The sequence below is a fragment of the Carcharhinus amblyrhynchos genome, chromosome 29 (genome assembly GCF_965287045.1).
Source record: "Carcharhinus amblyrhynchos chromosome 29, sCarAmb.v2.hapA, whole genome shotgun sequence".
In the NCBI taxonomy this organism is placed as follows: Eukaryota; Metazoa; Chordata; class Chondrichthyes; order Carcharhiniformes; family Carcharhinidae; genus Carcharhinus; species Carcharhinus amblyrhynchos.
The window spans coordinates 17,412,651-17,426,351 of NC_137352.1; the positions used below are offsets into that span (position 1 = coordinate 17,412,651).

Consider the following 13,701-nt stretch of genomic DNA (forward strand, 5'->3'; position numbering starts at 1 on the left):
TTTCCCTGCTGAGTTGGTCAATGCCCACAGCTTACACGTCCCAGCTAGAAATCAATAACAGGAGGGTTTCGTGCCTACCCCGTCCTGGCGCAAGAATCATTCTGGTTGGCATGAACAAATCTTGAGGCCAACATCTTCAAATATCAGCTTGGGGAAAAGCAGCGCCTAAACGCTCATCAACTTTTGATATTAAGTCAGATTATCACACAGCAGCTGGCATTAAGACTGACTGTCTGCACGTGGCCGATCACATACTAGAGGAAGCTGTAACAGTTCCAATTGCTTTTATCTTGCCTGGGAGTTTCATGAGTAAACACGTGTCACTATCCAATTTGCTTCTTTTCCTCCAGAGAAACCAAGTGTCTGACAAAATAACTGCATTCTAATTACCAACGAAAGGAAAATACTAATTAGTTAAATTCTTCCTTTCAACAGATTATTCTGTTTCGGTCGTGGTAAATGTGTCTGCTAGGATGGTAAAACTATTCACCATTGTATGGAAGATCCTCTAAAGTCAGATCTTGCAGGAGTGCAAGTGGGAATTCCGGTTGATTCATCAAGGCTAAGAGGTATTGAAAGTGCGGACAATACTTGTACTGTCCCGACAGATGGGTGTTCAGTACTCGCTGTCTCACAGAAGCAGCTATTTCAAGAAAGTAGTTTAAAGGCCACAGGAATCAAGCTGGGATGAACAGAAGTACTTAATATCACAAGCCACTAGATTCAGAAGGCTGCAGGTTCCAGTCCACTCCAGAATTGGGGTGTATAATTTCGACTGATCCTCTAACAACAAGTTGTGTTTAACATAATGTTTTTAATTTAATAAAACATCCATCCCAAGTTGATGTATGAGGTCTAATCTGGCGCTAAGCCAAAAACTTGATCAAAGAGGTAGATTTAAGGAATATTATAAGGGAAGAAAAGTAGGTGGAGGAGAAGTTTAGTGAGGAATTAGGATCTATATCGGTGTCAATATTTGTTGTCTTGTTTTCAACTACAAATGAGGTGTTGGTTTATGTGGTGAGTGCCTAAACTATACAGGAATTTCTCAAGATCCATCCCTGAATTTGTTGATATTAGCAAAGTGCCAGTAGTGGCTTCCCAATTAGACAGGTAAAGGTTTACTAAAAACATGGACACAGTAGGAGTCATTTTGTTTTGTAATTTTTATTGAACACAAGTATCTGACATAATGCAAATTCAAAAATCTTGGTTAGTAGTCAGTATTTACACCAGTGATAGTGGAAAGGTGGTTTAATCTTCACTCAATAAAAAGTTCTGTAACAGGAGAGAAGGCCCTAAATGCAGGGTATTCTAATTAGGGCTGACAGTGGAGGTTGGAGGTTTTAATCTTTATAGGATCTAACGGATGAAGTCCAGCCTTTGGGATTTGTAATAGAAAGTCATAAGGCTATTTTATATTTGACTCCTTATCCATTCAAGGCACAAGGGCTAGGCTTTTCCTCCTCCATGCTCGATAGCCATTGATCTTCTGCCCATTGATGTGACCAGGGAAGAAAGTCACGGCTGAGTCTAGAAGTTTAAAAACCTCTGCCGATGTACCGACAATGTGAACCGCGTTTAAGATTCTAAAAGGGGATTTTTCAAATTCTTTCATGGGATGTGGACATCGCTGGCAAGATCAACATTTGTTACCCATCCCTAACTGCCCTTAAGATGGTGGTGAGGCACCTTTTTGAACCACTGCAGTCCATCTGAGACAGGTACACCTACTGTGAGGGAGGGAGCTCCAGGTTTGATTCAGCAACAGTGAAGGAATGGCGATACATTTCCAAGTCAGGAATGGTGTGTGGCTTGGAGAGGAACTCGCAGGTGATGGTGTTCTCATTGCCTGTTGCCCTTGCCCTTCGAGGTGGTATGGGGTTGCAGGTTTGTAATCTATGGGATTTCCTCTACTGGCCATTTGAAGTAAAATGGTAAATGTGTTCTTTATAAATGCATTTATGATTTTACTACAAGCAACACTGGAGAAAATTCTTTGCCCTAATGATTATATTCAGTTAGTTTATCTGTTCACTGAAGATTTGTTAAATGGCACAGTTAAGACAACAAACATTCATTCCCTTCGCTACGAGATCATTGCACGGTTGCAATAATCTGTGTAAACTTGGTCCCATTTTAATGCCAGCACAAATATTACAGCAAGTAATGGGTTTAAATATCACTGGGTAATTAATTATATTGGGGATAGGGTTTGATTTAAGGCAGCATTGGAATAAAAATGCCATTTCTTTTTGCTGTGACGCTATAGTGGTAAATGAGTCCAAAAGGTATTCTGATACAGCTACAAGTCACATTGGTACATAGGGCAAACCTTAAGTTATTAAGAGTGTGACCTAAAAGGTGCCTCCAGTGTCATCCCTAAAATTGAATATATGCAAACACTTGAAGCAAATGACAAGACCAGTATTTCACAGTTTGAACTTACAAATTAGCAATGCAATCATTACTGGACTGAGACTGCACACGAAATAAAAGTACATGAAAGAGTAAAGCCCCATTGGATTGTGTTAATGGGGTATGCTCCCAGTCTTACCATCATTGTTAAACATTACAGGCAATAAAACTTATAACACATGGAATTCATGCCCAAACATGTTTGCCTCCCCTTATTTTTTTTTAATTTCCCCCACCCACCCACCCCACCCCACCACAGTGATGGCATTTTCCCACACAATCTTCAGAACTACCTGCTACACCTTTCACAACCAAGCTATGCTGAATTTCTTTGAAATACTATGACAAAAACACACTATAATATCACGCATTCACAGTGCACAAGCTTGCAGTCTAAAAAGTTGAAACATTGCTTCAGAAACAGAAATACGCTACATAATTCCTTTCATGGCTGCAAGAATGGAAGGTGTTTTGCAGTGGAAACAAGCAAGGAACGATTAACATAAACATATATCAGACTTTTAATGGAGAAAACTGGTCTTAATATGGTGTGCAATCATACGGTATAACTAAGGTTTTGCATTCGGATAGATTAACTAAGCAATGCATATTCTAACAATACGTAATGAGGGAAGGTAATGTATACACTTCCATTCCAAAAAAAAGTGGCAAAAGCAAGTAGGCTAAACTATCATCATTTTAAACAAACTTTTGAAAGAAAAAAAACAAAGCCTGTTACATTTACACACAATTATAACATGTAAAGGTTAAACAATTATGGTTTGCAGTCTTAAACCAATAAACACTGAAAATAAAAAGTTGGCAAAAAATTAATATTCATTTCTTAAAATTGAATACTGCAAATTGAAATATACTTCACATATGCAAATTTACAAACCTTCTGTTTAGTCAACAGCTAACTCAGGATCAAAACTTGCAAATAAAAAAAATATAAACAGGTTAAGATAGCAACGCTTTGTGCACATAATGTACTTGTATGAACGGTGAAGCAATCACATTTCTAGCCTTACAACGGTAATTTATAAAGCTGTGTTTTAATCAGTATAATTTTTAACTTTGAAAAAAGTAAGAAGATAAAAATCAGTTGTGGCCATTTCTACAGGTATGTACCCAAAACTCTTTCGTTTGTTTCAAACTATTCACTCTACTAACATCGGGAGAAACTGAAGGAGTATTTTCAGTGCTTTCTAACTGAAGAATGCACACATTATCTAAAAATCACAATTCTTGCTAAGCGCAGTGAAAAATGATAACTATAATTAAAGTATCCCAGGTTTTCTTTTTCAACAAGTACCAATTTTAATTATGTGGTCAACCTTTTAATGAAGGAATTTTACAAAAAAGCAAGTGTGCCACAATTGATCCCCTTCTCAGCTGAAATCTACAAACAGGAAAACATGTTCAAAAATAATAAAAGAGACACTGAAGGGAAACCAGTTTCTGTGTATTTTTTTGATCATGCTTTGCTTTCATTCTCATTTATTTGTGTGGCTTCATTAGGAACCGTCTTTACTTCTGTCCCTTCTGGTTTGGGCTTGTCCTCTAATGGGACCTTCCTGTCAAGTAGAAAGTGAATAAAAAAACACAAATTAATATAGTGCAACGAGCAACAGGAGTAGGAAAAGAAAGCACAGCAGTAGGTGAAAGCATCAAAAACAGTTCATGACACAAACTGCTCCTTAATAAAAGGTATATTATGAGGCATACAAGATTGTGCAATACTTGCATTCGGATAGATTAAGCAATGCATATTCTAACAAAACGTAACGAGGGACGGTAATGTATACACTTCCATCCCAATTTACACTAAATACGATTTCTCACCATACTATTATTACAAATACTCTGTTCAAAAAACTGTTCGCTGTCACCAAATAGTCAATTTGCTTCCCGTCTGCACATTTGCAATGTTTCAATGACTGGAACCAGCAAGGTAGCACCACAACTCACTACTTTTGATGGGTCTTCAATTTTCATGTACTCCTGAACAAGGATGAGCCCAGAATTGGAGGAGAGAATTTCATTACATTTTTTTTAAAAACATTTCTTCTTGTGTTACCTTCTAGTCAATTGTTTTTTTTAACACCAAATACATCAAACTGCTCTGAAATGAAGTGACAAATGCAAAGGGACGAGAATAATATGTTACAGAATTGTATCAAAGGTAGCTTGTGTTTCTAAACACCACTTAGACATTTAGGCATGCTTAAAATAGGAAAACCGCACAAAGCTCAACTTACGGAAGGAATTAATTACAGAACCTGCCAACTCGGTAGAAAGTAAAAGGTGAATAGGAATAATATGTGCCAGTTCGTGCAATTAAAGTGTTTGAGCTGCTCCATTGCACAGCTTCAAGATTGTGCACCAAAGTAATCTTCCTGTAGGGTATCATTGCCAAAATAAATGAATGAAGCATTACGAACAAAACCCACATCTAAGCAAATTTGGACTCTCTGGAACAATATCTCCCCTCAAATTACTATTTCTTTTCAGTTCATTTGGATTTTCCCCTCAGGCATGTAATATGGAAAAATGCATTTATTCAAAAGGTGATGAAGTATTTTGGCGGAGGTACCAAGCAATATAGAATCATAGAATCCTTACAGTGCAGACGGAGACCATTCTGCCCAATGAGTCTGCACCGATCACAATCCACCCAGGCCCTATCCCCATGGCATTTACCCTTGCGAGTTCCCCTGACACTAAGGGGTAATTTAGCATGGCCAATCCTCCTAACCTGAACATCATTGGACTGTGGGAGGAAACTGGAGCACCCGAAAGAAACCCATGCAGACACAACGAGATCTTGCAAACTCCACGTAGACAGTGACCCAAGCCGGAAATCGAACCTGGGTCCCTGAACCTGTGAGGCAGCAATTACTAACCACTGTGCACCCAGTAATAACGAGGGTCCTTGGCTAAGTTTTCATGGAGAGTGTATTTAGATAAGTGATCAACATACTGACGATGTCCACTGTGGCTATCTTAGATGAGAATCCAGCGCATAAGTTAATTTGACAAGCTGCTTTAACAACAGCCTCTTCAATAGATTGTGTAGGACTGTGCAGAACAAAAATAGTCCCAGATCCTTAATCTCAGTTAAATTTGCTGAACTCAGTCGGGGCAATGTTGAGGAAGTGGAGTTTGTTGGAGAACTTGGACAGATTTCTGCTCCTAATCACATTCCAATAACCACTGAAGTTGTTACACTGCCATATGATGTTCTTAGCTGCTATATTCTCAGTTGTTTCTCAACCTACTAATATTCATTGCTTCAACTTGAACATAAAATGAGCACTGGAATGAGGTGCCAAGTGAGTTGTGGTTAAGGCTCACCACTTTCTCATGTACCATTAGGGATGGGCAATAAATGCTGGCCACGTTACTGAAGTTGTCATCCCAAAAAACAGATTTAAAAAATTATATGAAGAAGCTCTTCTTTCAGATGTGTCTGTGGTGTTTCTTGGAGTCCTGTCTTCTTACCTTGCTTGCTGCAGAGTGCTGCCCTTTAAGCAAGATAACCAATTGCCTCTCTCTGATGGAGAGAGGCTCCTAATGTCCTTCATGTTCTATGGCTGATCGATTACCACTACCAGAGGAATACATCCTGGGAGAAATCAAACTGTGATGAATCCAAATAGCTATTTCTCATTACTGAGGTGACATTATGCAAATTTGTGACAAGTGAAGAGTTTTAAGGTGCTCATTTTATGAAAAAGAATTTGCCAATGGGAAAGCATATAAAAAGTTCAGTTAAAACTTGGTGAATGTTACCTGATTGAGGTGTCAACTTTCCATAAGTAGACAAGAATGTTCATTACTGGACAAGAGTGAGACAATTTTTCTTCTCTCTTTTTCTCTTTAAGATAATTGTACATACTGCATTACAGTTGCATTAGGCCTAACAATTTCACCTAAGTGATGATGTTCCACATGTGAGCCTTGATAGGAAATGAAAATATGTGTATGCAGAGTTGATTGAAGACATATGGTCAGGGTTGGCTCTACCTTTGATATGTTCCTTTATAGAATATAAAACCAGCTAAGCCTATGGAATTCGCTACCACAAAAAATAGCTGAGGCCAAAACATTGCATACTTTTTAAGAAGGAGTTAGATATAGTTCTTGGGACGAAGAGGATCAAAGGATATTGGGAAGGCAGGATTAGGGTATAGAGTTGGATGGTTAGCCATGATCACAATGAATAGTGGAGCAGCTTGGAGGACAGAATGACCTATTCCTCTTCCTATTTTCTATGGGCCCAATTCTCTCATGTCTTTAGATGACCGGTGGGAATCTTGATGCCCTGGTGAATGGAGTTTCGGCTGAAAATCGGGAGTCTCTTGGGATTCACCTGACCCGCCCTGCCAGTCCCGATTGGGTTCTCGCCCAGACTAGGCAGCAACCCGATAATTATGCAAACCCACTAATTTGAATATTAGCCCCCTGCCTTTCATCTGGCTTACCAGTAGGAACAGCACCCGGTGAGCCTTACATATGCTACTCACAAATGGGGAGATGGAGTGCCAGGTCCAGGGAAATACTAGCAACCCTTCATAAAAGAGGAGCATCCTCCCTGTAACCTTCCCCCCCCCCACCCCACAGTGGGATTTTCCAGTAGGAAACCCGACTGGAAAATCCCATCAGAACAAAATTCTATTAGTGTCATTGAATTTTTGGTGGTAACAGTTCATCCAAGCCCACTTGTGTCCAACAGGAAACACCAATTTAGAACTGTCTGTCTGATGTGCAGTGGTTCATGTGCAAGTTTCCAGAGAGGAATTGGACTGGCTGTGAAAATCAAGGGAGCACTCCACTGGGCTGCTAAAGAATTCCAAGTGGGAATCTCGCATCCACATCAATCATCAGGAACGATTTTGCCAAGGGTTCCTTCAGTTGCAATCAACAAATTCAAGGGGCACCTAAAAAAAGGCACAAGCCATGCTAATTTCAAACTGATGAAATCTTCAAATAAAAGCTTCTACTGCTAGGTAAAGATATAGGAGATGTACCTGTTGATGACAGGACCATTATATTGAGGGGAGAATATTGCAAGGATTAATAATGGTGTCTCATTACAAATCTTAACAACAACTGAACTTCCAGTCTTAACTGCAACCAGCCCAAAAATGAAATATTACAATATGCCACAAAGCATTAATGAAAAGGTTCAGAATTACTGCATCTTATCAGATGTCAGTATTTATAACGCCTTAAGGGTCAACACTCGAGGTTCACTTTTAAAGATTAGTTTACTGCACAGTCCTTGCATGCAGACAATGACATGCTGAAAGAAAATAAAAATCATTGCAGTAACTGGCCATCATCAAACAGTATATTAACTAGATCTTTAAACAGACCATCCCCCACTCCCAGCAGTAAACTCCCTCTGTGTAAACAAAATACATGCGTATTAAAAAGACACTCATGCATGAAACTTGGTCATCAATAAGGAAAAGTCAATCAAACTGAGGGAGGTTTCTCTTGCCAGTTCTGGAGTGAAAATGACAAATTTGTTACAGCACCTGGAGTTAATGCCTGGACACAACACTGAATTGTATACCATGACACTGGATTGGGATATCTCTAATAAACCTGTGAAACGCTGTGGCGTGTTGGAAGGATGTGAGTTTTCTGCACTGGTTCCCTAACCTTGCCTATGAGAGAGTTGCAGAATGTAGCTAAGTCCTTCTTCATTGGGTTTCTGAGGGTTGGGGAATGGGGGGGACTGTGCAGAATCATCTTTGACCAAGTATCCTAAGTCATTCTCATCTATTCCCCAGTTATCCTGCAATTCTGAGATAGAAGATTCAAGCTCCACCCAAGAGCACCAAATGTATGCTGACATTCCAGCGCAAGATAGTTCTCCCCGGAGTTCTGACCAATATTTATCACTCGACCAATGACATTAAAACATATTACCTAGTCATTTATCTCAGTTTGGTGTGTGGGACCATGCTGTGTACAGTCTGTTTGCTGACCTTCTAAATTATAACAGAGATTATACTTAATTGAGTGTAAAGAGCTGCAGCGTCTTAAGGTTGTGAAATGCACTATGTAAATGTAAGTCTTTCTTACTTGATCCATTTTAAGAATATACATACAGCATGTGACAATTTGACAAGTTGATGTGAGTCACATTGAGGATGATGGGGTGGTTAAGAGGAATGGTCAGTAAAATCTAGATAGATTGTCACATTTACAATAGTTTCTGTAATCCTGGAAATTACTGAATATCCAAAACAAAGAGTAAGAGTATTAAGTCCTGTTATCAGCTTGTTCTATGAGTGCAGAACTAAGGCATTTAGCCTTAGCCACAGACGACTTTGCACTTTGGTCCAATTTTGAGGTCAGCACAATGTGCATGCAAGTTTATTTAATGTGGCTAGGTCAGAATGCAGCACTACCTGGTAGCTGCATTGGTGGGGGGAGAGAAATAACCATTCGCATTACCAATTAAAGGTTCACAAAACATTATATCTATACATCTTCAGACACAGATTTAGAATGTATCTGTTGGTTATTGGACTTTCCTAATCTAGAGCGGGAGTCCTTTGCAGTATTATTCTATTGCTGTTCAAAGAAAATGCAGTACTTGACTGTATAATAATCTGATTCTTTGATGAACCTACTGTGAGCAACCAGGTTCTATTACACCAACTCAATTCCAAAAAGAAACAGTAGTGGTGCCAAAGGGCTCATATGTTATTATTTCATCTAGGTCTTTCTGGTCCAGTGATAATGAATTTGACTTCAGGGCTCTCTTAGATTGTTGCAGGTTTAATGGTTTTTCAACGACTGTGAAATAATTCCCACGACTATTGCATGGCTCTAGAGAACTGTATGCACAGAGTGGTAAGAGCTTATGGAGGGGATGAAGATGGCATTCAGGGTCATGAGAAACATGAGATTGTCTGGGGTGGCATGGGGGAATGTGGCAAAATATGGGGTGGGTGGAATGGTGGGGGAGAGGAGGTTGTTTAGGGAGCCTATAAACTATGATGGGAGCTAGGCTGCTGTGTTGGAGAACAGATGATGTGAAGATGTCAGCGTTGGACTGGGGTAAACACAGTAAGAAGTCTCACAACACCAGGTTAAAGTCCAACAGATTTATTTCATAGCACAAGCTTTCGAAGTGTCGCTCCTTCTTCAGGGGAGTGAAGGCATAAATAGACACAAACTCAATTTACAAGATAATGGTGGGAATGCGAGCCTTTACAGGTATAAATTTACTTTATAAATTGAGTTTGTGCCTATATATGCCCCATTTGTGAACACAACTCCCCATTCACCTGAAGAAGGAGCGACACTACAAAAATTTGTGCTATCAAATAAACCTTTTGGACTTTAACCTGGTGCTGTGAGACTTCTTACTTGGAGAACAGAGACAGCCCACCTCTTTAGCCACACTCCTCATGCACTCTTTTGCATTTGCAAAACGTGCTGTGAACCTGACCAGTGTGCAAAAATGACAAAAATCCCTTGTAAAGTCACACATAGATTGTGTGCGCATTTTATAAGCAGCAAACATGCGCAGATTGTGTTTCTCCAAACCCAGATGCAAATCGGGCCCTGAATCAAATTTGGATAAAGTGACAATTAAAACACTTTCAGAAAAAAAGTAAACATGGAACAATGGCAATATGTAAATGTTGTTTGGCTACCATTAATATATTTAAATTTATTCTCTACTTCTGCAAAAAGCAATTGCTTTAGAAGGCAGATCCACCGTAGGAAGTTTATTTGCTGCTCTAAGTCAATTAAAAGTTATAGTCATTGTTACAAATCAATTCATTCACATTGGTCTCTTCAATCCAGCACATTGGGACTGCAAAATTGTGTAAAACGCTAACTAAAAACACTGCTGATACAAAGAGAGATATTTCTTGGCGTTACGATTTAAAACAGAGTTAAATTGTACATAATTTTGCAATTCAGTTGGAGAGAGGCTTGCGCTAAATTAAAAGATTAAAAAAAGTGCAACAATATGTTTTTAATTTGGATGATGATTGCAAATATCAGTTCAAAGTTTTCAGAAAATCTGCATTTCAGGAAGCCATCAAACTGATTTCACATAGAATTCCTGCAGTGCAGAAGCAGGCTCTTTGGCCCATCGAACCCACACCGCAAACAATCCTACACTGGCCCTATGCCCATGCATTTAGCCTGCTAATCTCCCCATCACTAACGGTCACTTTAGCATGGCCAATCAACCTAACCCACAACACATCTTTTGAGAGTGGGAGGAAACTGGAGTACCCGGAGGAAACCCATGCAGACACGGAAAGAATGTTCAAACTCCACACAGACAGTCATCCAAGGTAGATATTGAACCTAGGTTCCTGAGGCTATGAGGCAGCAATGCTAACCACTATAATCTGTCATACCTAAATATTCAATAATGCTGGATTTTTCTCCAAGAATGTTAAAACGAGATGCAAACTTAAAAAGTGATTATTAAAAAAGTAGCTGTCAAATTGTCTTATTTTTGATAACATTAACAAAGTTAATGACCAGGTTTTATGCAGGAATTGAAAGGGCATGAAAGCAGAGTTGCATCACAACAAAGACACAGTGACAAGCAAGTAGCATTAGTGTGAAAAATGCCCATACTCTTCCTTTGCTGGAGCAGATGGTAAAGCGGCGTCTGCATTGGAAGGAGCAAGGTCAGCAGCTTTCCCACCAGCCATAGTGGGAAGAGAAGAAGTGCCAAGGGCTGCAAAAACATCCTTTGCAAGGTCAATGTCTGAGGTCTTGAAGGTCCCTCCGTCAACTGGAAAGTCCTCACCCTGGGAGGGTTTTTTGCTGCTGTCAGTGGCAGCCTCGTTCTTCACACTGGTGGAGTTTTTTGTTGTCTCCACAGGGCTCTTCACTGCGTTTGGCTTTGCAGCTTCTATTTCTGGGCTCTTGGTAGTCGTTGGAGCTTCTGGCTTGGGCTGCTGCTGTGCTGATGTAGTGGAGGTATTGGCTGGGTTTCCGGGACTGGGAACTGGGCCAGGTTTGCTGTTATTGGCAGGAGCTTTTGTCGCCTCCTCTACTGTTCCGGAAACTGGAAGAGGGGCAGAGGCTTGATTGGAATTGACTGGATTACCGGAGGTCGGGGCAGAAGGAGGAGGTGAAGAAACTGAGACTTGGGCAGCAGGAGGAGTTGTAGCTACAGAGGCTGGGGCATCACTAAGATCAACGAGGGGTTCAACCTTGGGAGCCGCCTCAGCTTGAGACTTGGTGGAAGGTGAGGTGGGTGATGCAACAGCTGCCTTGGGTGAGTGAGGTGGAGCAGCTGAAGCAGGCGATGGCTCAGGTGTAGTTGAGGCTGGGAGTGCAGCACTGGAAGTGAGTGTAGTCGTTTCACTCGTTGGACTATTTTGAGCAGTGGCAAAAGTTTCAGTGATAGTGTCAGAGTTAGTGGTTACTGTGGTGACAGAAGGCAACATGTCCTCGACAGTAGCCTGGGTATCTGCTGCGTGCCTGTGAGGACAACAGGAGTAGAAAATGGATAGAATAGACAATATAGTAATAGTGACAGAAAGAGGCAAAAGCACATAAAACAACTATATCATGCTGCCACATATGCAACCTATAACATTAAATAAGAACCATATAGTGGGTTTGAAAATAGGATTGTCTTATAATAACATTCTTAGTCAGTATAATAAATGACTGCTAAGACTTTACAGAAAACTGATGGGAAAGGACTTCAACTTCAATAATCCCGAACACATTTTAGGTTGAAGTAAGTAACAAAATTAGTTGGTTGCACAATTCCTTTCCTTCATTAATTCACTTCAAGAAAAATTCACAAATGAAATACTTCTAAGAGTTTTAGTATGTCTTCTAGCAAAATTATAAAGCACTTTAAATTCAAATCTTAACTTACATTATGTTGCAAACATTTTAAGAACTTTACAGTGCTTGTTTGTTAAATGTAAAAAGAAACCTATTTTTCCGCCTATATTCATGCATGTATTGCCAATCATAAATAAAAACAGGGGTCAGAATTTTCCTGATAAACTTAATTAAAGGTTATTTTATTGGTACCGGTTCAATGAAAACTTTCACGCAGTTTTGAATCAATTCATTTTCAACTCTATTTGCAAACCCTCATGGATTCCTTGAAATTCATGACTATCTATAACTCTCTTAAGCAAATAATTTGTGGACCTTATTTTTCCTGGGTCCTTCAAAAACATTCAACAATATTATGATGTGGTAACTCTGGCCTGGGAAGCACCATCAAGAAAATACAAGGCAAATTAGATTGACAACTGCACAGTAGCTCACAGAATTCACAGAAGTCATAAAGCAAGCAGAAATTATCCACCAACCATGTCAACAAAAAAGGTTAAGCAAAAGACCAGCTGACCAGTACAAAGCAGCCACATTCTCAAACACACTGCAACTTACTCAGGCTCTGTCAATGGGGTGGTTTCATTGGGTTCCGTTTGGCTTCCACCATCATGATTCGGAGTCCGTTCTTCTTCAGTCCGTACCTCCACAATTGGCTCCTTTGACTCATCTTTCCTATAAGCAAAGCAAGACATCAAATTTTAAATCGGTGGCCAAGGAAATCTTTTGACACACTCTTAATGACCAATTAGCCACCGACAACAAATGCTATGGATATTGTAGGATGTGGACTTCTTATATTTTCTGTGCTGTGAGCTATATGTCTTTTTACTGAGTGTATTTTGTGTGTGTTCTCAATAAATGGAGAGTTAATTTATGGATATGTGTCTCATTAGAGATGTAATGCCTTCATGCTTTAAGTCAGCCGAAACTACATTCCCAAAAGAGCTGATAACATGAATAAGAAAACAGGAGGGAAATGAACAGGTATTGAAATGATATCAAAAGTTGTGGTCTAAATTCAACAGAAAAGCAGGATGTGTTTCACATAAAATATAAAAACTAATGAACTTTGGAGCTTTAATTAACGTGTGAAGTGGTCAGCCAGCCTGGCAGATGTCCATCACACTGTTTTGTACATATTCGAGGTCAACTGATCACAATTGATTGATGAGAGAGCAGGACCAATTAAAGCCGCAATATGTACTTATCAACAAATCAGAGCTTAACAAGTACATTGGAATACAGAAAAAGCCACTGGTTGCAGAGGATAAAAGTAGAGATCTGGAGAGTTTTGTGGCAGGGATTTGAAGACAGCATAGCGAGAGACAAAAGAAGGCAAGTCACAAGCCATCTGCACCACTTGCATTAGTGGGAACCCAAGGCCATCTGAACCAGGGTACCGATTGTCTTGAT

The 13,701-nt window shown here is 39.7% G+C and overlaps 1 protein-coding gene across 14 annotated transcripts in view; it reads right to left on the reverse strand.

Annotated features, from left to right (window-relative positions):
• Positions 1-2,670: 2,670 nt before the first annotated feature.
• LOC145359853 (neural cell adhesion molecule 1-like) overlaps positions 2,671-13,701 on the reverse strand; it is a 515,972-nt gene continuing 504,941 nt past the window's right edge. For 8 of the 14 annotated variants that reach the window (XM_080214666.1, XM_080214670.1, XM_080214659.1 and 5 more), the window contains 3 exons: positions 12,844-12,960; positions 11,053-11,907; positions 2,671-3,995 (listed from right to left, as the gene is read on the reverse strand). In XM_080214666.1, coding sequence (XP_080070792.1) covers positions 3,896-3,995; positions 11,053-11,907; positions 12,844-12,960 — 1,072 coding nt within the window. In that variant the 3' untranslated portion in view covers positions 2,671-3,895. Of the gene's footprint in view, positions 3,996-11,052; positions 11,908-12,839; positions 12,961-13,701 lie in introns of those variants that run through there. The other 6 variants (XM_080214669.1, XM_080214667.1, XM_080214668.1 and 3 more) reach the window with 2 other exon arrangements.